The sequence below is a fragment of the Cervus elaphus genome, chromosome 11 (assembly GCF_910594005.1).
Source record: "Cervus elaphus chromosome 11, mCerEla1.1, whole genome shotgun sequence".
In the NCBI taxonomy this organism is placed as follows: domain Eukaryota; kingdom Metazoa; phylum Chordata; class Mammalia; order Artiodactyla; family Cervidae; genus Cervus; species Cervus elaphus.
Window position 1 is genome coordinate 4216514 of NC_057825.1, and position 24588 is coordinate 4241101.

General features: G+C 50.8%; 1 protein-coding gene across 14 annotated transcripts in view; it reads left to right on the forward strand.

The window, feature by feature from the left end:
• The window catches only part of AK8 (adenylate kinase 8), a 132946-nt gene that overhangs the window by 72655 nt on the left and 35703 nt on the right, over positions 1 to 24588 (forward strand). For 13 of the 14 annotated variants that reach the window (XR_006343299.1, XM_043916504.1, XM_043916507.1 and 10 more), the window contains one exon: positions 8527 to 8668. The exons of the other annotated variant lie outside the window; for it this stretch is intronic. Coding sequence is in view for 12 of the 13 variants with exons in the window: in XM_043916504.1 (XP_043772439.1) it covers positions 8527 to 8668 (142 nt within the window). In the remaining variant the exon portion in view is untranslated. The remainder of the gene's footprint in view (positions 1 to 8526; positions 8669 to 24588) is intronic. 14 annotated transcript variants of the gene reach the window in all.

Sequence of the window (24588 nt, forward strand, 5' to 3'; positions counted from 1 at the left end):
AGGCGGGGAGGCCTCGCAGGCCTCGCTCGGCTGCCAGCAATCCTCACTATCCCGAGAGTGGTGGGCTCCCAGAAATGGTGGCGTTTAGCTTTCGCTGGACTATAATGCTTAGTAAGCGGGGGCCGGGAAGAGCCCAATCCACAGCCTGAGCCAAGCCCCCAGCAATCTGGGGAAGAGGCAGACGTGTGGGGGGAGCGGGAGCCCCGTTTCCTTCAAGCATCAGTATGCATGAGATGAAATAGAAAACGCAAACAAAAGCAGTACTTTTTTCTCCTCCGCAGCAGCCAGGGTTCCTTTCCAAGTCGCTCCCCCTTGGCCGGGTCAGGAGGGGGCGGGGCCCGGGAGCTGTGTTGGGATGTGGGGGGGGTGGAGAAGAAAGCGCTGAGCCCCCCATGAACCCCGACAGAGGCTGAGGGTCCCCTTTACTTGATTTTAAATGGGGCCTTGAAGAAGGAAAGACGCCACAGGCTCTGTATGTGGGGGGGGGAGGGGCAGTGTCTGTGTGTGCCGTGTTGTGTGCAGACGGTGTGGGGTGCAGTGAGTGTTGTGCATGTGGGTGTAGCCTGTCTGGGGGTAGGTTGGTGTGTAGTTGGTGAGTCGTGTGCGTGTCCTGCAGGGATGCGTGCAGGTGTGATAGGTGATTGCCTGGGTGTGCGTAGCGTGTCGGGAGGGTGTAGGGGGTGTGTGTGAGGTCCTCGGCCTTTTCTGATCTGCCCTGGGGTGGCAGGAGGGTTAAATCGTGAATCCTGGGCACACCATTTAACCTTGGGAATTCTTTACCTTGAAGCGCCGGCTGAGGGAGCTGCTTCCTTTTCTCCAGTGTCCGTCCCAGCCTTTTGGGGCCGGCACCAGCAGCCTGGTGCCCTGGGGTCCCTGCCTCCCCGAGCCGAGCCCTGGTCAAGGATGCTCACAGGGATGCGGAGGCTTGGACCACAGGCGGCAGCGAGGTGTGAGATGCAGCAGGAAGGGTCCGGGGAAGGGTTCCCAGTGAGTCCCCTCTGCCCTCGGCTCTGGCTTCCACTAGACTTCCATGAGCTGGCCTGGGAGCTCTCTCAGGGCCTTCCCTAGTGAACGCCACCGGCTCTCCGAGCTGGACACTGAAGATGCAGACTTTCTGCCCAGGAAGGCTAGTCCCTTCCGGTCACGTCACGGTGGCCTGACTCACGGGGCCCTTCCTTCTGCGTGAGCCAGGGGACTGATAGGCGGGAGGGAGCTTGAAGACGCCTCCCCTTCAAGACCAGGACGGGCCAGGTGTCCTGGGTGGGGTCAGTGGGGGGCCTGGTGGGTCCCCCTGGGGCCTGAAAGCCTTTCACTTGTGACCACAGCTCTCCGTCCACCCTTGTGTCAAGCATACCTGGCCGGCAGGGAGCAAACGGATTGAGATTTTAATAACCTCGAGGTCAATGTGAGGACGGCTATCTCTCATGGAAGATTTTCAGAAAAAGAAAAAAATAACACCCGAAAGCATGTGATGTGGCCTTTATGAAATAATGGGATATTCATATCTCGCACTTTGCTAAATTTAGGGTTGACAGGACGTTTCGGAGAGGTAGCCCTTGGCAGTAGCTTATACGCAGGGTAAGATGTTAGCTGTCAAGCCCAGAAATCAAGCCTGAGGCACCTGACTCAATGGGGAGAGACTCGAGGCCGCGCTGGAAATCTCTCTCCGAGAGGAGGATGAAGGGCAGTGGACAGCATTATCAAGGAGAATTTCAACTTCCAGCAGAACACCGTGGGCGAGCTCTGTTCTGCATTTTTGCTGAACTGGCTGGTCAGACCGTGCAGGGCTGGAAAAGTGAGGTGATGGCCTACAGTGGCGGGGGCACGGGGAAAGGCGGCAGCCAAAGGCGCAGAGCAGAACCTGATGCAGGAGACACAGGGGTGGGCCTGGGAGGTGCCCTGAAGGCAGGCCTTCCTGCCTCAACCTTCACCGCTGGGCCTGAGCCGCCGTCACTGGGAGGGCCTCTCACAGGCAAGGACACGTCTGGGGGGGTCTGTCATTTGTTTTAGCGGTCAGCAGTGTTTCCCAGCCTCCAACGGGGGAGCACAGCCCATCCCTGGGAGACGGTCCCCGGTGATGCCCAGAGCTGTCCGTTGCTTCGAGGGGACCAGTGAACTTCCGTGGTCCCGCAGCCTCTGTCTCCCAGGTCCCAGGAGCCCCAGTTACTGATGTTCAACCTTGACCGAGACACGTGGAGGGCAGCGGCCAGGTGTGCACTCTAAGCAGCTTCCCCAGGATCACCCAGGGAGGGCGGGTCTGGGCGGGTACCATGATGCCAGGCTCCTGGGCCCCGAGTAACAGCAGGCAAGGGCTCCATCCAGCCCTTAGGTCCCCCCAAAGTGAGAGCCGCTTCTGGGGCGTGAGGACAGGGAGATTCATCCTTTGACCCTCTGCGACAGTGTCTCACGGTGGTCGTTTCAATCTCTTTTAGGCCTTTAAATCATTTCCTTTAGACAAAAAACCCACTTTGTTAATGGAAGCCGTTAAACTTGTTTGGAACGCAGAGAGAATAGAATAAGGAGCCCGAGGGGACCCATCGCCAGTGCAGGGAACCTGTGTGTTCTGGATCAGCGGTGCAATGGATCTTGCATCTGCAAGAGCCCCTCCCCACTTAGGATTATTTTGAAACTAATTCCCAAAGTCAAGACGTATTCCCTTGACTACCTGTTTAGTTCACAAGTCCGTCGTGGAGTGGATGAAAAGGACTCTGGGAGAACCCATTGCCACGAGACCTGACTTGGTGCTTGGGAGAACAGGCCTGGTTTCAGGAGATGGTCTAGGCTGTCATTCATTCATTCATTCGTTCATTCAAAGAGTGTTTACTAAGCACCTGCCGAGTGCCTGGCATGTGTACCAGGTGCGGGGGTAGCAATGAGCCTGACTGGCCAGGGGTCTCTGCTTTCTCCAGTGGGGGATGAGGGTGTAGGCGTTAAACAAACACTCCACCGATGATGATTGATCCACAGTCGTGGGAAGCCCCTCTCAGGAGAAGCGCTCATTTGAGAGTCTGCAGAGAGGGGCTCGTTTTGGTTTTGGCTGGAAGCTGGAGTCTGTGTGAGCAGCCACCTTCTTCCCCATCCTCGGGGGCGATGAGACCTTGCCCTCTTCCGAAGCCCTCACTGTCACACCTCCTGGGTCCTTTGGCTCTCCGGCTGGGATGTGTCGACTCATGTTATTGTCTCTCTCGACTCCAGGACCCTGAGTCCCCGAGGGACCGGCCATCACTCTTGGGGCATCAGTATGGCCCCTCCTCTCTCCCCTGTGTGTGTGTGTTGTGTGTACATGTGTGTACACGTTGTGTGTGTATATGTAGGTCAATATATACTTCAGTGGCTTCCCTGGTAGCTCAGTTGGTCAGCAATCTACCTGCAGTGCAGGAGATCCGGATTCAATCCCTGGGTCTGGAAGATCCCCTGGAGAAGGAAATGGCAACCCACTCCAGTATTCTCGCCATGGACAGAGGAGCCTGGCGGGCTACAGTCCATGGGGTTGCAAGAGTTGGACTTAGCAACTAAACCACCAGATCATATTATCCACTTCGTTTACTTGCTTTTTTTCCCCATTTGATGTTCTGTCAGAGGCCTCTTTCCAAGTCAACATAGATGATTTTTTAAAGGTTTCCTAATAGCACACTTGGGACTTCCCTGGTGGCTCAGAGGGTAAAGCGTCTGCCTGCAATGTGGGAGACCTCAGTTCGATCCCTGGGTCGGGAAGATCCTGTGGAGAAGGAAATGGTAACCCATTCCAGTATTCTTGCCTGGAGAGAATCCCATGGACGGAGGAGCCTGGTAGGCTACAGTCCACGGGGTCGCAAAGAGTCAGACATGACTAAGCGACCTACCCTGCGTAGACGCCTCGTCCTTTATGTAAGCTGTCCTCTGCTGATGGACACTTGAAGTCGTTTCTGTCATCCCTGTTATAAACGGCACTGAAATAGACATCTCCACGTGCATGTCTTCTGTCCTCTCTGTGGTTGTATCTTAGATGTAAATTCTTTGGAACATGATTGCTGGGCCACGAGGTATGTACATTTTAACTTTTGATGCCAGTTGGGAAATTCCCTCTAGAAGTTGTTGCCAACTTAACAAGGGAAAAAAAAAAAAAAAAAAACCCTAAACCAAGAAGTCTCTTTGTGCTTCTGTCTGGTCAGACTTCTTGACCTTGAGTCAGATTTCTTCCCAGCTGAGCAACTGGCTTGCACAGATCACTTAACTCACAACCTTTTGGGGCCTTGGTTTCTCAGCTTTGAGATGAGGGTGGTCAATGGGATAACCTTCCGGGCCTCTCCCTCTCTGAGCCTCTGAGCAGTCTCTGTTGCCTCAGAAGCTCAGTGCTTAGCCGTCCACCCCTAACTGCAGCTTGGTCTCCAACAGCACTGATTAGTGAAGAAAATTACTGGCCCAGTGCAATCCTCACCCTCATCGACAGAGGCCTTCACGGGGCCCAGGGCATCACTGGTCAGCAAACTAATTACCCAGTGGGCCCTCCCCCAAGGACAAGCCTGTCTCAGGCCCACAGCCCTCTCCTGAAGCCAGATTCACGCCCAGATGATCATGTTTGTAATTTGAGGGTCCCTGTGCTTACCAGTGGCTTCATCATAGCCACCTGATGGGACTCTGGGTAAACTTTCCGAAGGAATTAAATTTATACTGGCACCTCCCTTCAGAAGACCTCGATGGGTCTGGCAGACCCCATGAGTTGTCTCCAAGCCCCATAACAGCCGGTGAGGCAGGTGTCATAGAGGAGGATTCTGACGGTCAGGGAGATCCCTCAGCTGGACCGCAGGGCTCTCCGCTCACATTTGCTCCAAGAAAGGAGCCAAGGGGAGCCAAGAGCTGAGTTTCCTGGGTTTTATTTTAAGGAACTCTCATAAAGGCAGCAACACTTACTAACCTTCCTGCCCTCCCGTCCCACCTTAGAGCTCAGCCCACTCACCTTCCCTGTCTGTAGGTGAAGATCCTGCCCCTTTAGTCTCAGGGCTGATGGGGACAGATCAGGAGAGGGATGCAGGGAGCTCGCTGTACCTGGGCCGGCCTCTCTGACGGGGCGTCGATGGAAGCATCCCTCAGCCACTCCAAGTGCCCAAGGACTTGAGGGCACTGTGCTTGTGGGGTCATCAAAAGATGGCTTACTTTCCTTTTATTTGTTTATTTTGGTCATGCCGTGCAACTTGCAGGGACTTAGTTCCCTGACCAGGGATTGAATCTGGACCACTGCAATGAAAGCACCAAGTCCTAACCACTGGACCACCAAGGAATTCTTTTTTTGATTTGGTTTCCGTTTAGCGGAAGGTTGATTTCTTTTAGGACTGACTGGTTTGATCACCTTGCTGTCCAAGGGACTCTCAAGAGCTGTCTCCAGCACCACAGTTTGACAGCATCAGTTCTTGGGCACTCAGCAGACTTCACAGGAGGTAGAGTGCTATCTCCTAACCACCTCCTTGGAGCCTGGATCCCAGATGGGGACTCCACTGGCTGACCCACGGAATGGGCCATCCTTGTGCAAATGTGGTAAAGCGCACGTTCCTGGGTGTCCTAGCTCAGGATCCTGAGATCAGCCCTTGTGTGTTCTTTCAATAAATGTGCACTGAAGGCCTGTGCCCAGTCCTTCCCCAGATGGCCTGGGCGTGGGCAGATACACTTCCTTCCAGATGACCTGGCAGGACCTCCCCACCCGCACTTCCCAGAGTCCCTCTGCTCCAGCCACACTGACCTTTTTTCCATCCCTTGAACGTGCCAAGGTTGTTCCAGCCTCAGGGCCTTTGCCTTGCCATCAGCTCCACCCCGAACATCCTCCCCAGATATCCGTGAGGAGATCTGAACTCATGGTCCAGATCTCGGCCAGTTGTGACCTCAGAGACCATCCTGGATCCAGTCAAACCAGCATCATCCCACCACTTGGTTTGCTTTCTTCCTAGTATTTGTGACTTTCTGAAATGGTTATTTATTTATCTGTGCATCGTCTGTCTCGCCGGCTGGAATGTGGACTCCAGGAGGGCAGGGCCCTGGGCTTCTTGTTTGCTGTGGGTGGCGGTGTCAGAGCCTGGGCCTGGGCACAGCTCGAATGCTACATTACGCTCCACCGGACAGACACTGACTGGGAAAGGCTTATTTCTGGACAGGTTTCAATTTCTGTGAGAATCCCTGTAAATATTTAGGGGTAGGCCTGGACTGGAAGGCTGTATAGCAGATTCGTGACCCTCATTGTCTTTAATCTGTATGTATTTCTCCTGACAGATAACATGAGGTTTCTGAATCAGAGAAAAGTTCTGTTCCTTATTCACATAGTGGTCTTAGTGGTGGTTCCCCGCACCCCGACTTGTCACAGGGGTCACTGGCGGGAGCCAGTGTGCAGTGTGTGCGTAGAGAGTGCAGTGCGGAGCTGGGGAAGGGGACCCCCGAAGCCGTGACAGCTGCCCCTCTGCCCTCCCTGCCCCTGCCCTGAATACAAACAGCTCCTGGGGAGTGAGGGGTCAAGCAGTAGATTTCCTACCCCTGGGATAAGAACAGAGGACTCAGGGCGGGGTTCCCTAAATCTCTCCAGCTTTACCTGCCCAGGCTTGCTTGAAGTCAGCCATCCTGTATCCCAGGGGCGAGCTTAGAACACCTTGGCCCCAGTGGGAACACGCGAGGGTTCATGGAGCATTGTCTCCTGACCTACATTCCGGAACCGAAGGGCACAAGTGCCTCTGAGGGCCTCGCAAGCGCCTGGGACGACATGCGGTGTTGATCCCCTGGGGCCGGAGCTGGGCATCCTCTCGGCAGATGAGGAGACCGGGACTGGGAGAGACTGTGGGACCAGCGGAGGTCGGCTGGCACCCAAGGGCAGGGCTGAGACCAGACCCCAGATTCATGGGTGCCCCCAGCCCAGCTCCCACTCTAATTCTGAGCTCCCCAGAGTCCGGTCAAGTTGGTTTTTAACATCTTTGTTGCAGTGAAGCTTTGCAGATGGAGTGCTCTGGTTTATTTCTTCCACCACGTCCTGCATGCCAGACACTGTGTTAATTATGGACAAGCGAGGTGGGCGTGGTCCTCTGTCCTCGTGAGAGGCAGCACTCCGCAGAGCATTAGCTGGAGCATTAAGAACAGGGCGGCAAGCGGAGGTGAAGAAACAGATGCTAACCCACCTATGGACCGTCCTGGGAGCGTACACTCCTCGGGAGCCTGGCCCCAGGCAAGGCATGGGGGAAGGAGGCTTGGCTGGAGGGACCAGCACTTTCAAGGGGAGGTGGAGAGCTGGGGGGAGATTCACCCGGGGGAGGCAGGCCATGGACCCTGCAGGGCCCTGTTGACCGTAGCGAAGAGCACTGGGGAGCGACGGCAGGTTTCAGCAGGGAAGGGATGGGATTAGCTGTATCAACTCCTCACTGACCTGTCTCGGCCAGATCGCCTCATCAGGGCAAAATCCCTTTCCTGCTCTTTCCTTCAGACTGGAGAAGGAAGGCTGAAAGATGTGAAAACAAAATCAGGGAAATCCTGATTGGAGGAGGTTTAGATGGAGGTTTATGGTTCTTGGGCAGCGGGGCGGTCACTCGGTGTGTCCCGGCCACAGAGGAGAGCAGCTGGTAGTGACGTTTTCTGGATCTCTCACCCGGCTGTCAGCCTAGGGGGCCTTTGGGAAGGTTCCAGTCGTGTGTATTAAGGCCACTGGGCTGACCCCCGGATGGCCAGTCGGAGGGCAACCAAGCATCTCCACAGAAGCCGCGAACCACTCTGTCACTGCCGCTTGGAAAACCTGCTCGTCATCAGGCCCACATTTATAGCAAACAACGGTAATATTTACCAAGTATCTCTGGAAAAATGAGTGCAAAGCGCAGGAAATGCAGTGCAAATTGCTGGAACGCAGTACATTAGCAACACAGGCCATTTAATGAGTCTGGGAAGAAAGGTATAAATTTCAGGAAAATGTCAATTGCAGTAATGTAAACAAGAGACTTCTTAACATCTCCTTCTCTACGAGACTTGATTTCAGTCACCGGTTATAACTAACTCTGTGATTCTTGAGAGAGATTTGATTCTAAACAGCAAGGAGGGGAGAATCAGGGGAAAGGGGAGAAGAAGGGGGTGGGTTTGCATGTGCATCGTAAATTAGCAGAGAGCCTTGGGGACACGACTACTGCTCCACTGGAGGAAAACTAAACCTTCCACTGGGGCTTCCGTGAAAAGTCTTTTGCAGCAAAAGCTGGATCCTGGGGGGCAGGGTGGGGAGAAGGGTGCCCGCACGTCACTGGAGAGTTGGGAGCTGTCCTGGCTACCCATGGGCATCTATCTTGTCAAAGTCAGGGAAACTCAACGTCAAGGTCACCCAGTGCATTCCCTCCCCGCACAGACACGTTCCCCTCATTGGTGGGACCGAGGCGCGCCCCGAGAAACAGGCACCCACATCCTCAGCCACCTAAACCCACCTCTTCACCAGTTCAAACCCCGGTCAGATGAAGTTAGGAAGCCGGTGGGCAACAACCTCGGATGCGCCCTCACCTTCCTGCTGGGTCCGAAGAGTGACCAGCTGTCCTCCTTTCTCCGCAGTCCCCGACAACATCATCATGAAGGTGCTGAAGCAGCGCCTGGACCAGCAAGACTGCGTCGAGAGAGGGTGGGTGCTGCACGGCTTCCCGCGAGACCTGGACCAGGCGCACGTGATGGACAGCCTGGGCTACAAGCCCAACAGGTCAGCAGCCCGCTTCCCGCGCGCTCCCGGGCGGGTCTCTGCCGCCTCTCCAGGCCCCTGTGACAGCGGGCCGTTTGCCTGGAGCCTGCCCACGGTCCCGAGAGGGCGTGTGCCTGGCCACCCCCATCCCACCACCCGTCCTGTTTACCCTGCGAGCGGGGCTCTCATCCCGGCTCTGCCGCTCCCCTTACTGGACCTGCACGTCCGTCTGTGAGTGAGGACAAGTATCAGCCAGTCTCGCCTGCCCGCTGGGACTGTGGTGCAGAGCAGTCCATGGTTTCCGCCTACTGTTTTCACAATTTCCCTTTTTCATTTGGATCTTTGATGCATCTGATATTTATTTATTTAAAATTTTTTAAAAGTTATTTTCTTTATTTTTGGCCAGTATTGTTGCTGCACGCAGGCTTTCTCCGGTTGCAGCAAGCGGGGGCTGCTCTCTCGTTGGGGAGCACCGGTTCCAGAGCACTCAGGCTCAGTAGTTGCGTCTCGGGCTCGTTGCCCCGAGGCAGGTGGAATCTTCCGGGACCAGGGATGGAACCTCTGCATTGGCAGGCGGATTCCTAACCACTGGACCACTGGGCAAGTCCCTGACGTTTATTTTGATGTAGGTTTGCTGTACCAGCCTCCTTTTTCCCCAACCGTTAGCCATTTCTTTCAAAACGATGTCAAATATTGTTGAATATTCTGTCCTTCCTCCACTAACTTGAACTTGAGAGCACCCCACAACGGTAGATGTTGTGGAAATAAACAAAGACCACCCACATGAAGAAAACAGAGGCTGTCAGAGTTTGCTGTTTATACCAAGAGAGTCGGCCACCTGGTGGTCCGGGAGTATGTATTCATATGTGGTCTGACCACTGTCTGCTTGTAGATACCGTCTCTCAGTATACTTGGCTGTACTTCTAAACTTTCTGTTGTTCCCCACAAGTCTACTTCTGCAGCAAAAAGGCATGGCAACCCACTCCAGTGTTCTTGCCTGGAGAATACCATGGAGAGAGGAGCCTGGTGGGCTACAGTCCACGGGGTCGCAGAGTCAGTCCAGAGTCAGACGCGCCTGAAGCGGCTTAGCACGGTATAGAACCATGCCAGGCAAACCACACTTTAGCTTTATCATATATTTCAAAATAGCCAGTTAAGGACAAGGCCCTTCCATTACTATTTTCTTTATTTCTTTGGCTCTGCCGAGTCTTAGTTGCAGCACATGGAATCTTTAGCATGTGGGATGTAGTTCTCTGACCAGGGATCAAACCCAGGCCCCTGCATAGGGAGTCTTAACCTCTGGACCACCAGGGAAGTCCCTCATTACTCTTCTTTAGTGTCCGCCTCACATATTTAGTATTCCAAATGAACACTGCTGTTGACGTTTTAACTAACTGGAATCGCATTAGGTTTATGGCTTGGTCCGTTGCAGTCTGTGGCCCTGTTCTCTCCTTGCCCCTTCGTGAGACAACCAGCACTTTATTGGGGCCCTCGCTTTTCATTTTAAGTGTATTTCTGGGTATTGTATTACCTGTTGTTCTTGTTGATACTGTGATAATGAGATATTTGCACCCTTTTTATTTTCTAACCGGATTTCTCAGGATTCTGAGAATGGTACCGACTTTTCTTACTTATTTTTATGTCCCAGCTTGTTTCCTGGAAACCTCTGACTGCTTCTGATAGGTCTTCAGTTGATTCTCTTGGGCTTTTCGGGGTGGATGGTCATGTCATCAGAAATATTTCTCTTTTTTGTCCTTCTCCTTTCCAGTATTTATATTTGTCATTTTACTCTTTTGCCTAACTGCATTGACTAATGCTCCCAGAGCTGGCTCATGATAGACAAGTGTGTTTTTTTGCCCCCTGACCTGAAGGATTGTCCTGTATTCTACCACAAAGGCACTACTGTCATTCAAGGTATGCAGAGTTTTTGTAAAGTTAAAGAGGTGTAGTTCTGGGGCTTCCCTGGTGGTCCAGTGACTGAGAATCCTCACTTCCATCGCAGTGGGCATGGGCTTGATCCCTGGTCGGGGAACTAAGATCCCACACGCCTCACACAGTATAGCAACAATAAATGCAGAATAAATAAAGTTTTAAAGTAAAGTGTTTAGAGTTTAAAATGTCCGAAGTTGATGTTGAACTTCAAAGGGTTTTTTTGGCATCTTCTAAGACAGATGATTTTTCCTTCTCTTTTTGACATATGAATATGATAAAGTATTTTAGTAGGTTTTCTGATAGTAAGTCAGCCTTTCATCCCTAGAATGACTATCTCATGGTGTGCTATTCTTTCAGTATAGGCTTGTGCAGACACAGTCTTGATTCTCCATGACCTGCAGAGCCTCTTTCCTGTGAATATTGGGTTACGTGGCAGAAGGAACTTTGCCAGTGTAATTAAGGTAACTGAGCAGTTGGCCTTAAAGTAGGTAGGGTCATCCCGGTGACCTTGATTGTGCTACGGTTGGACCTGTACCAGACTTCTGACCTCCAGAACTGTGGGAAGATAGATTTGAACTTTCTAAAGAAACTGTATCTGTGGTAATTAGTTATGGCAGCAGTGGGAAGCTAATATACTATTGTACGGTATTGGCTACACTTTTATTTAGATTTTTTTTATATTAATAAGCATATGTAATATGGGTCTGAATTTTTTCCATGTGTTTTGTCCTTTATCAGGCTTATGGGATCAATGATGTGGTCATTTCATAGGTTTTCATTCTTTGCCTATGGCCGGAATGGTTTTTAAAACCTCAGCAGCAACCGTTCCTTGGAGCAGGCTTGTTAATAGTTCGATTTTGCGTTTCCCGCAGCTTTTGCCGTACGTGTTTTGGTGCGGTGTTATTTGGTCCGTAACGGCTCATGTCAGCCGCGTGCTCACCGCGCAGCGTCACGCTGATGAAAGTGACTGGGACAGGGCCGTCGCCGTCTCCTCCAGCGCGGACTCTCTGTTTTCTCCTGGGCAGCACCACATCAGCGTTCACCGAGCTCACTGGCGTCTGAAATAAAACAGCCCGTTTTCCAGCCTCCGGTCCTGTGTGTGGGACATGCAGACCCATGTCCCGTCTGCTAACGTGTGCCAGCACGGCTCCACTTCAGTACCTGTGCCTGAGCCTTTTAGGATTTGCCGGTAGGGACGGGGTTTCTTCTCGGCTTTTCCTGCTGCGACTTGAGGTTTGCCTTTTTGAGGTCTCTGCAGTTTCTTGCCACTGATCCAGCTCTTCCAAGCCTCAAAAAAAAAAAAAAAAACCTTAAAAAATTTAATTATTTTAGCCGTGCTTTGTAGCATGCAGGATCTTAGTTCCCCAACCAAGGACTGAACCCGGGTCCCCTGCAGTGGAAGAGCAGAATCTTAACCACTGAACTGCCAGGGAATTCCCCCCAAAATGTTTTAAATTGCCTTCCCTCCCTCAATTCTCCCTGTCTTTGCTGCTTAGGGTTTCAGAATCCCTTTCCTGTCAGTTTTCTCTGGGGTTTTGGAGGAAATAGAGTGTGGTGCATGGTTCAATGTGCCATGTTTATCCACAGCTCAACCCCTGTTTGCTTCATTGCATTTGCATGTCTCTTACCATCAATTACTTTGCTTCCTTTATTTTAGGTTGTTGTGTGGGACAGAATGAAATTGGGTTTAATATGTTTTATTCAACCTGCTTGTCTTTTTCCTTGGATGGCTGAATTTATCCCACTATATTTTTGCTTTTTATCACTTTATTTTATGCTTCATCGTGGTTTCCTTTGTTCTCCATCTTTTTTTTAATGGTCTATGTTTTCCTTTTGTTTTATTATTGCTTTTGTTGGTGTCTCTCCTCTCCGCCCCTCCCCCCAGTTGGTTTAGAAGATAATCTGTTTCTAGCTCTACTAGTCTTGTCAAGACGGCTTGATTAAACTTGTATTTCTCAATTTGTCAATTTTGAAAAATGAAACAGACTATTCTGACTCTGTCATATGAAAGATGAAGGAGAAAATGCTCCCATACATACCACTTCCTTATTCCCCTCCCCACCTCCACTTTTGTTGGGGGGCCACGGGGGGCCTCAAGGGGCCGCGGGGGCTGCAGGACGGTTGGGAGGAACAGACATGTGATCTCAGTCTGTTGTACACAGATTATTACTTTTAAGATCACTAAGCTTTTATTTCTAGAAATATAGCAATTGCATTGTTTTTAGCTGTTCTTACTGTATTTGAGAAGTTTTCATTCTCTCTTCAGCTGGATTCAAATTTCAATACCAGCTATTCACATTGTTCAGCCTCTCCATTTATCCATTTTGATTCATTGTTCATTTGAAAGGATTAAGTCTTTGAGTCACTTTCAACAAGGATTCGTACATGCTTAACTTCCTAAATTCTTGCACATTTGAGATGGTCTTTCTGTTAACTTTACTTGTAAACAGCTAACAAAGTAAAGAATTCTCCCATCACTTTTCTTACTCCTCAGCATCCTGCATCGTTTCTGTACTGCACTCTGACACCTGTGGGGTTGCGGGAACATCTGAGGTTTTTTTACATTTAAGGTAATATACTTCTTATGTCTGGATGCTCTCTCTCTCTCTCTCAATTCATTTATATTCACCAGACCATTTGTCAGTTCTGGTTCTCTTTATTGCTTTTCTCTGGAATATTATGAATCCTTTCTGTTTCCAGTATTTCAGGAGAATTTCCTTCTAGTACATATATTAATTTTTTTGTGGTTCATTCATTTGGTGTGCTAAGTTGCTTTAGTCGTGTCTAACTCTTTGCAACCCCATGGACTGCAGCCCGCCAGGCTCCTCTGTCCATGGGATTCTCCAGGCAAGAATACTGGGGTGGGTTGCCATGCCCTCCTCCAGGGGATCTTCCCAACCTAGGAATCGAACCCGCATCTCCTGTGGCTCCTGCATTGCAGGCAGATTTTTTACCGCAGAGCCACGGGGAAAGAAAGACCGAATAAATGTATGTTGGACATTCATCATCTGTCTTCCATAATTAGGATTTCTTTCTAGTAGCTTTATCTTTTCCTTTTTCTTTCTGTATTATTTTTAAAATCCGTCCTTCACAATAAGTTTATTTAAATAAAATCAGTATTATTTCTTGTTTCTTCTTTTTTCACTTCTATAATTCTTATACATTTCCCTGATTTCCCCCCCCCCTTACTTTTTTTTTTTTAAACTTGTTTTGGCTGAACCACACAGCCTGCGGGATCTTAGTTTCTGGGTCAGGGATTGAACTTGGGCCACGGCACTGAAAGTGCCCAGTCTAGACCACTGGACCACCAGGGAATTCTTTTTCCCTTAATGTTGTCGGTTTTCTTTCTTCTCCTTTTAAATTTGTTCTCTTTTTTTTAAATTTATTTTTTATTGAAGGATAATTGCTTTACAGAATTTTGTTGTTTTCTGTCAAACCTCAACATGAATCAGCCATAGGTGTACATCTGTCCCCTCCCTTTTGAACCTCCCTCCCATCTCCCTCCCCACCCCACCCCTCTAGGTTGATGCAGGTGCCCCTCTTTGAGTTTCCTGAGCCAGATAGCAAATTCCCGGTTGACTATCTATTTTCCATATGCTAATGTAAGTTTCCCTGTTACTCTCTCCACACATCATACCCTCTCCTCCCCTCTCCCCAGTCTGTAAATCTATCCCCTATGGCTGTTTCTCCATTGCTGTCCTGTAAATGAATTCTTCAGTACCATTCTTCTAGATTCCATATATATGCATTAGAATACCTCCTTTTAAATTTTATCTCATCCTCTTTTCTTTGATTTCTCCTATCATAGAGTCTGTTCTGTCTAAATTATTTTGAGCATTGATAAGGCTTTTTTTTTTAACATTTTATGTGTTTGTATTTTTGGTGGCACTGGTTCTTTATTGCTCTCGTGAGGGCTTTTTCTAACTGTGGCGAGCAGGGGCTGCGCTTTGTCGCAGTGCACGGACTGTGGCAGCTTCTCTTGCTGCGGAGCGCGGGCCCTAGACGTGCGGGCCCAGCACTTGCAGCTGCCGGGCCCCAGAGCGCAGGCTCAGAAGTTGTGGCACACAGGCTTGACTGCTCCTCAACGTGTGGAATCTTCCCGGACCCGGGATTAAACCTGTGTCTCCCGCGTTAGCAGGCAGAGTCTACCACTGCGCCACCAGAGAGGTCCTTGATAAGGCTTTATCTAAAGTGTGCTGCTGTTTCCTGGAGTAATTTTTCTTCCAAAAGGTATTCATTCTCTCTCTATTTCTCTGTTTAAACTTTTCGGACCCTTATTTGGCTGTGTCTATACCTGAGTCCCAAGGTGGTTATATTTTGCAAATCACTTGTCTCTGTGTAGGTCTGCTGTTGGTCTAAGAGGAGCATGAGTTGGTCCTAGAAAACAGAAAATTAGCTTTCTATGACTGTTGGCATAAGCAACCACAAACGCGATGGTTGGCTGGCATCACCGACTCAGCGGACTTGAGTATGAGCAAGCCCCGGGAGGCGGTGAAGGACACGGAAGGCGGGCGTGCTGCAGCCCATGGGGTCGCGGAGTCGGACACTGAGTGACTGAACAATCGCCACAACCAACTTAGTGGCTTGAACAGTACACGTCTTACCATTCTGTAAGGCTGACGTCACTATGTGAGACGGGCTGCACTCCTTTCCGGAGGCCCTGGGAAGAGTCCGTTTCCTCCCCTGTTCAGCCTCTCGAAATTGCCTGCCACCCTGGGATCACCTCCCCCTTCCTGTTTGTTCAGAGACAGCATCGTTGGCACACCTGACCTTCTTCTGTGCTCCCATCTCCCTCTGACCAGAGCTGGGGACAGTTCTCCGACTCCTGTCATTGGAGCGGGTCCACCCAGATCATCTGACCTATCGAGGTCCTTAGTGTAACCTCAGCGCGGAGCCGCTGCTCCAGGTAGAGCAGCACATTCACGGACCTTGGGGGTTAGGGGTGGACCTCTTCGTGAGGGGCATTCTTCCGTCCCCCCCGGTTGGAGTCTCTCCTCAGTCCTGTCTTAATCACGTCCTCAGCGCTGGGTCTGGAGCGCTCCCTCCTGGGAGGGTGAAAGGTCTGGTTAGTTCTCGAGCAGCCGGGACCCAGCCGGCAGCCTGAGCATCCTGTCTTCTCCCCGGTAGTCTCCAGGGACCACCGGGCTACAAGGCCAAGTTTCCACCATCTGTTTTCTGATGATGGAGCAGACTTCAGTGTCGATAGTTAGTTTCTGAGTAGGCTCACCATCGACCTGAAGATGAAAGGCGTCAGAAAAAATGCAGACAGTCACTTAGAAGAAGGCTGGGGGCGGGTCATTGACAAGACGTAGGGAGAGAGCCTAGTGCTCATTTTTCTGAACCCCGAGGGGAAAAACAAGTGTTTTATCTGCCAGCCCTTGTGCCAGGCCAGGGCTGCATGACCCACAGGGGACGGGCCTGGTGTTTATTAAAAGCACACAGGGAGGGTGATTCAAGAGCCTCTTTGATTTAGGGCAAGCTTGCAAAGAAGTACTTCTCCATTCACCACAAAATAAAAATGAGTTTCTCTTATGTAGTAAATAATGCCAGTTTAATTTATTTGACCCTAAGGCAGAGGACAAGCAGAGGGGGAAAAGAAAAAGGTGTTTGTTTACAGCCTAGATTTAATCGTCTGCCTCTGTTTAATCATCCTTCTGTACTCTTCTGCCTTCATTGAGGGTGTATTTTCCCCCCCACCTTCCTTATCCCTGTCTAATCCACCACCTCCGCCTTAGCTTTCAATGCAGCATTTTTGTGATTAATTTAGAAAGTAATTTTCGCCATAAACCTTCAAGCCCAGGAAGAGGCTAAGGAAGTGAGAAATATTCTAAGACGAACCCAGCCAGCTCTGGGATGAATATCGAGGCTGTAATTCTGGTTCCGTTGTGATGCCAATTATAAAGCACCCTAGCTGTGGTGTTGCTGTTTTTGACACCGGGAGGAAATCTTGACAGAATTATAGCCTGGAAATCAATCTGGGAATACGACACAGAAATCTATAACTCAGATATGAAAACAATCTACAAAGGCTCTTTTTTTTTATTTTAGGAGGATTCAATGAAATTAGATTAAAATAAATTTACATATATATCAATTTTATTATTAAAATGTATTCATAGTAGTAAATAGAGTTATTGGGGAAGGGCAAGCTACTCTGTGCATTGGACACAGAAATAGACCCCTTCGGCGTATCAGGAAGCAAAGTTATTGTCTCCTTGTCAAATATAAATCTCTCCATAGAGCTAATAAATGGATAGTGTTCAAATGCAATGTTTTGTTTGACTCCTGCTTCATAAACCCACAGCACATAATACTAAATCATAACTCGCTGAGCAGTATCAATCTCTCAGTTCCAACATCTCACCGTGAGGGAAACAAACCAAGTCATTGATGTGTCGAAAAGAAGGAGAAAAAGTTATTTGAGAACAAATAAAATGGGCTATAAAGTTTGTTAAAATGCAATAATAATAGTAAAAAAAAAAAAAAAGAAAAAGGAAGAGAAAAAGAAAGAAACAAAGAAGTGTCCAAGACTACATCTGGAAATCTGCCCTTGCCTGTGACTATAAAATAATTCACTTCATGCTGCAAGTTTGTAGCCCTGTGTTTCTTTTCAAAATTAATGTCTACTATGGAAGGGAGTACAGGCTTCTGATTGATGTTGGAAAGTTTGCAGTGTATCAGACAGACGGGTTCTTTTTTTTTTTTGCATCCTCCCTCCCTCTGATGCTGTGAGGAGAGGATGGGGTGGGCCGTGCCCTGAACCTCCTGGTCCTCCCAGGCTGCACAGCTGCAGGCCAGCCGGCAAGGCCTGGGTCAGAGCTGTTGCTGCAGCTCTCAGAAATTCCCAGAAAGAGGGTGAAAGGGGGGGACCCTCGCCGAGTCGTTGCCCATTGAATTCACGATTTTACCAGTGCTGTTTGCTGTAACATTTCGCTCTTTCTGTGTCCCGCTGGACTAGCTCTGGGGGCGAGGGAGAAATCACCCAAGGACAGCATTTTTGATGCGCTTCTTCTGTCCTGGGTTGTTTTGTGCAAACCGGCAACTGCTCTGTAGGCTCCTTCGCAAGCGTGATGGGTTTTAATTTCTTATTTATTATTATTTCCTAAACGAGACAGTTGTGTGTCCCACATCTAGAGGCGCCCAGAGGGCTTTGATTGTCCCTGGGGAGGCAGTGACAAGTCTCTTCGCATTGCATGTGGCTCCCAGTCGGTGCTGGGCGTCTTGTTGGCTTTTGCTAAAAACACAGCCCTTTCCCCTGGGGAACCGGAGAGCAGAACTGCCCAGGGGACCCAGACCCATGGACACAAATCCCCCCCACCCGGAGGGGCTGGGACCATCCCCCACCCACCCACCCAAGTGCCGCCTGCCCGGCGCACTTCTCAGACAAGTGGGGCTGGAAGCTTTCAGATTTCCTGTGGCCTTGAAACAAGCCTCCACCCGGTGGTGGAAGGCAGCCCGGAACGTTCTGCTCAGGCCGCTGCCCGGCTGGCTGCCGAGAACGGCTTTCTCTCTCCGCCCCCCGCCCCCCATCTGCATCCACTTCCTGCCTCCGCTCTGCCGCGGCCCTGCCGTGTTCCTAGGGCGAGTCCCTGAGAACACTTCTTCCTTCCCTGGTCCCGCCCCCTCATCTTCTACCCTCTTCGTCACCCTGACAACAGGAGTGATGCTAGAGATGCCTGGGGTCTGCTGAGTGCAAGTTGTGTGCCTGCCTTGCATCTCCTTCAGTCCATTCGATAGCCCCTTAAAGTAGCTTGGTTCAGGAAAAGGCATGTGGGCTCAGAGAAGCTGGGGCCTTTGCCCCAGGCCGCCTGGAGGAGACCCTCCTTGACCCCAGCTCTTTGCTCTAAATGGCTGCACTGTTCCTGTTCTGCAAGGTGATGAGTGTCTATCCCTGTTCACTGGCTAGCTTGCTCGAAAAAACTACATTTAACCTCAGTTGTCCCATCTGTCAAATGGAGCAATAACCTCTCCTCTTTGAACAGGACAGGCCCAATGCTGTGTGTGTGTGTATGTGTACCTTATACCTGGCAAGTGCCGTGGACACAGTGGGCTCTGAACACCCTGCCCACGGCTCCTCTTGGGAGGACAGACTCTCATTCGAAGTGTGCAGGCGTGTGTGCTCAGTCGCTCAGTTGTGTCCGACTCTTTGCAGCCCCATAGACTGTAGCCCGCCAGGCTCCTCTGTTCATAAGCCTGTCCAGGCAAGAATCCTGGAGTGGGTTGCGGTTCCCTCCTCTAGAGGATCTTCCCGACCCCGGGATGGAACCTGCATCTCTTACACCAGCAGGCGGTTTCTCTACTGCTGAGCCACCTGGGAAGCCCCGATTCAAAGTGTGGGATCTAGTTTTCTCTCTTGTTCTCATATGATAAATTACACACTCACATGCCCCAAACATGCGTGCCGCTGATGTGGCTACATGTTAAAAATCATGAAAAACGTTTATCATGTCAGTTACTCATGCGATTTAGTTTTGTTTTTGAATATTGCTTTATTTATTTGGCAGTGTCGAGTCTTAGCTGTGGCATGCATGATTGCTGTTGCAGCATGCGGGATCTTTTAGTTTCGGTATGTGGGATCTTTAGTTCCCTTACTAGGTATCGAACCCGGGTCCCTGGTTCTATCGAACCCCGGGACCACCAGGGAAGTCCCACCCATATGATTTTGAATTCCAGTTTCATAGAAAGAGGCTACAATGGCAAATACTGTTATACGTTGAGGGATGATCCTCAGAGAGTAATTGCTGTATTCATTGTAGGTTGGCACAGATAACTCATTTCTATTCAAAATATTAATATTTTTACTCTAAAGTCTCAACCTGCTTGCTTTTCTTGCCTATGGGAAGTATTTGAAGACTCCTGTTGGTTGGAATTGAGGAAAGTAGCTCCTTCTTCACCCAGCACGTGAGACGAGAGAGGGACCCCGAAAGAGACAAAAACAAAGCCCCCTTTTTGTCCGGAAGGGTCCTGTGGAGCCAGGCAAGCTGGGAAATTGTCATCAGGGCGTTTAACCATGTTGACAAATCCCTCTGCCGAATGCTGGTCTGATCGCTCGGGTTCCACTATGTTAGATAATGGTATAATGTGGTATACTATGAAACTAAAAACTGAACTGGTATATTGTTAATATGCCAGAGCTCTCTGTCTGATTTAAAAAGCTGATTAGTTTTTAGTGGCCTGCGGCCCTGTGTTTTGCAGGACCACACAACGAGACCCTCGGAGAATGGCTTTGCCGTTTCCGACGTGTTCCAGAGTGAGGAGGACGCTCTCGTCCCTTAAGAGAACAGCAGTTGGCCCAGAGAAAAATTAAAATATGAGATGGAGAGGATTTCTCGCCTCTCTCTCCTCCTCTTATTATCACTTGGTCCTTCCAGGAAGCTCTCATATTTCTGCCACTGATCCTTATGTGGATTAAGGATAATAAACAGCCCATTAATAGAGGCCTGAACTAGGAAATGGAGTTGGAATCAGCCGCACAATTCAGTGGCTGACTGAGGTTAATAACTCCATTACTCCAGCTCTGCGCCGAGCCGCCCGACGAGCCGGATGTTAGCCTTATCTTACTCCTCATTAATTGAGCTAATAGAACCCGCCTGACCCTGCCTCGCGGCTGCCATCTGAGAGTTTGCCAGACATGGGCTGGAATACATATCATCCACCGAGCGCTCCGCTGGTGCCTTTTGTTTTTGGCAGAACGTTCTCTATTAAATTTCGGTGAGCTGAAAGGCCCCTCCTGAGAGCAGAGTCGCCGTTCCCACGTCCACAGCCGGGGCGACTGTGACCCTGTAGCCTGGCCTGCGACACCGTGTTTGCAGGACCACACCACGAGACCCTCGGAGAATGGCTTTGCCATTTCTGATGTGTTCCAGCCACTCTGACCCCATCACCCAAGCAGTGGTGTCCATGGGACCCTCTATGCAGATGTCCACTCAGGTTAGAGGGCTTCAGAGTCAGAGTGAACAGCTTAGGAGGAAGTAGGCGTTGTCTCAACAACCTGTCTGGGGTCCAGGGTGAAAGAGTGTGCGAGTCATGGGGTTGGAAGTGGGGTCGGCTCCAGGCCTTGTCTCTTCCGGGTCTTCTGTTTTCTTAGAACATTCGTCCACATCCATCCTTCCCTGCCCCCAAAGTATCCCAATAGTTGGATGTGTTTCTGACGGCCTCGCTGTATAGCCCACTGGTAAGCCTTCTGCAGATGCTAGGTAAACTTTCTAGGCCTCGGTATCTGTCAAATGAGATGATAACCCAGCCCTTCTGACCTTGCCCTTTGCAAGACTCAAGTACGTGTTTGCTGGGAAACCAAACACGGGTGGGACGTGAGAGTTAGAAGATGCTCTGTCCATCCAAGATGGTGTTGTCAACAGATTGAAAGTCAAAAGCTGAGTTCCCTGCGGCAGAGTATTCACCTCTCTGCATCCCAGTTTCCTCAATGAGGACCAGGAGCCCGGGCATGGAGGACATGAGGTGGGGGTGGGAGGCGGTGATGCGAAAGCCCTCTGCCCAGAGCCTGGCGCTCGGTCGAGGGGCTCCTGGTGTGGGAGCCCCTCTTACTCCTAGGATGCTGGGAGCTCCAGGCTTGTGCATGGAGGTCAGAACCTTTGACAAGCGAGCTCAGACCAGTTCCTCACCGGGGAGCTGTGGCCCCGGGCTGGCCTCTCAGCTGCTCCGTGCACATAGTCCCCTCTGGATGGGGGAGATACTGTCCTTGTTACCTGGTGATTTGTGGGGCAGAAGACGACCGCGCGGACACACAGGGGCCAAACCACACTTGTTGCTGGAGAAGCCACAGAGCCAGACAGGTGGGGAGATCTGAATGCTATAACAGCCTTGCGGATCGGGAGCGGGGGCGTGTTGTTCTGTAAGATTTAAAGGGTTTTTTTTTGTTTATTTTTTGTGGCACTGCACAGCTCATGGGATCTCAGTTCCCTGACTAGGAATCGAACTCAGGCTCTGGCAGTGAAAGTGCCAAATCCTAACCACTGGACCGCTAAGGATTTCCCTAAAGAGTCTTTTGGTGGTAGGACATAACACAATGACACTCAGCGAGATGGGAGGCAGAGCTCTGTGACTTGCGGTTCCAAAGGAGAGGTGGGTGCCTTGCAGGGCCGTGTCGGGGGCTGCACGCTGGGGACAGGGTGACCAGAGCTGAGCTGTGCAATGCAGCTTCTGTCTGGGAGGAAGGCAGTTAGCTTGGGTTTGCAGTTCTCTTGGTGGATTGGCTCATTTAAATAATTTCGGAGGCTCTGAGGCCCGGGGGCTGTCCCCGGATGGAGTGTGGGAGCCCCGGAAGTGGAGCGATCAGAGTGGGGCTTGGCAAACAGCCCAGGAAGGAGAACTCAGGGTTATGAGCCCTGACTTCAAAACCGAGTGAGACAGCAGTTGTGGAAGGCTGTATCACACCCGCCTGTCCTCGTTCTGTGTTCATCCCCTTTCACGGTTGAGGCATACATTTGGAGACAGCATTAAAGAGGTGAAAACCCAACCCGAGGGCCATCCGTCCCGGCCACCCCTTCATCCCTCCAGCACTTCTGAAAACTCTGCCATTGTGTGCTTGGGCGAACCGTTCAAGTAAACTGCCTTGGCCACGCTCTCCTATCCCCTCCCCAGAGACGTAAGCCACCTTCCTGGGCCGCCAGCTTGGTTTCCACTGCCCTTGTCACAGCCACTTGGCGCACAGGAACAGCTCATCCCAGCCTTCCTGGCTCCGATGCGCTTTGCTACAGCAAGAAGAAATACTAGCTGGTGATAGGAATTTGGCAGCCGCTTGGGAGGTCAGAGGGGAGGCAGGATGTGGTTCTGAGAGGCGGGGGCTGGCTCACCCACCAGGCCTGGAGCTAGGAAGGAAGGGGTACCCTGGGCCTCAAGCTCAAAATTGCCGTCAGTGGTGGTGACGGGGCCCCTAGCCCCAGCCACGGTCCCTGGAAAGTGAAAGTGAAGTCACTCAGTTGTGTCCGACTCTTTGTGACCCCATGGGCTGTAGCCCACCTCACTCCTCCGTCCTTGGGATTTTCCAGGCAAGAGTACTGGAGTGGGTTGCCATTTCCTTCTCCAGGGGATCTTCCTGACCCAGGGATCAAAGCCAGGTCTCCCACATTGTAGGCGGACACTTTACCATCTGAGCTACCAGGGAAGTCAACGGTCGCTGGAGCTGGAGCATTTTAATCCTTCCATCACTAAGAACCACAAGAAGATAAAGGGAAATTCTCCCATTATTTTCCCACCTAGGGACTGTTGACATTTCACCACTTATTTCCAGTGTTTGTGTAAGAAAAAGTCTGGTGGGGATGGTTCTGAGCAAATGTGGAAGGTCGGCACCACTTTCTCTTCCAAGGGTTAAAATTTAGTTTACGGCAGCATGTGACAAAGATCCACCGTCTGTCTTGGGGCGCACAGGAGCGATTGCTTCTGAAGCAGCGACATCAGAAAGGTGCATCACCTTTGAACTCTTTGCTGGCAGCCTCCAGGGTCTTTTAGGGCATACAAACACGGCGAATTCTGGAAGGAGCGAGAGCAAGCCCAGGCCACCACAGGCTTAGCTCTGCTGTCCCCAGTGGGCAGCGTGGATGGAAGGCGCTTTGCGTGGTGTGCTGGGGGATGGACAGCCAGCCAGCCAGGAGCCACGAGATGCGGCCTGTGCTGGTGATGGAGGGCCTGGGGGTTTAGTCTTTATGAAGGGATGGCGCACATGCATAACAAGGGATTTCCATGGTTTTCTTTCTCTTTTAAAAAATTGACTTTTATTGGAGTATAATTGCTTTTCAGTGTTGTGTTAGGCTCTCCCATCCAGCAAAGTGAGTCAGCCGGACGGGTACATAGATCCCCTCTTTTTTTGAATTTCCTTCCCATTTAGGTCATGCACAGTATTTTCTTGGTTAGCAACTTTGTTAAAAACTGACAGTAAACATCTCACTGTAGTGTATTTTTTTAAACTTTTTTTTTTACTAAGGATAATTGCTTTACAGAATTTTGTTGCTTTCTGTCAAACCTCAATATGAATCAGCCATACGAAATGAAAAGTCGCTCAGTCGTGTCCGACTCTTTGTGACCCCATGGACTGATTCCTGCATGGAATTCTGCAGGCCAGAACGCTGCAGTGGGTAGCCTTTCCCTTCCCCACGGGATCTTCCCAGCCCAGGGGTCCAACCCGGGTCTCCCACACTGTGGGCGGATTCTTTACCAGCTGCGCCTTGAGGGTATACCTCTGTCCCCTGCCGTTTGACCCTCCCTCCCGTCTCCTCCCCGTCCCACGTCTCTAGGCTGACGCAGAGCCCCTGTTTGAGTTTCACGGGCCAGACAGCAGATTCCCGTTGGCTGTCTTACACGCGGCAGTGTGAGCTTCCGTGTTACACTGTGGTGTGCTTTTAAGGTCACCTGTTGACTGTATTTGTGGCTGCGCTGGGTCTTCGTTGCCATGTGGGCTCTCCTCTAGTTGCGGGTGCTTCTCATCGCCACGGCTTCTCTCGCGCAGCTCGGGCTCGAAGGCCCGCGGGCTCGGTAGCGGCGGCTCCCGCGGTACAGCCAGGCTCGACAGGTGTGGGGCACAGGTCTCCTTGCTCCTCAGCATGTGGGATCTTCCCAGACCCGGGATCGAACCTGCGTCTCCTGCATCGGCAGGCGGACTCTACCACTGAATCACCAGGGAAGCCTTTGCTGTAGAAAGAGTGTGTTTATTGACCATTTAAAATGTTTTCTGAGGACTTTCTGGGAGCGCCCGGTCCTGTCTGCCCCACTCCCCTGCTGTCTCTAAGAGGTCTAAGACAGTTTGCCACCCTCTACTTTGAGCACGGCATTCCATGTAAATGTGTCATTTGGGGAGAAAGTGACAACTTTTCTCAATTTGCTATCTTAATGTCTGATAACCTTCACAGTCAGAAAATCTCCCCTCCTGCCCAGCTCTCCCCTCCCCCCCCAGCAAGCCTGGCTAGTCTTCACTGGCAAAGCACGTCTCAATTTCTCTTTCCCCTGTGGATTCTAAGCTCTTATTAGGGGCCCAGCGGGCTTTATCTGGCAGGTTT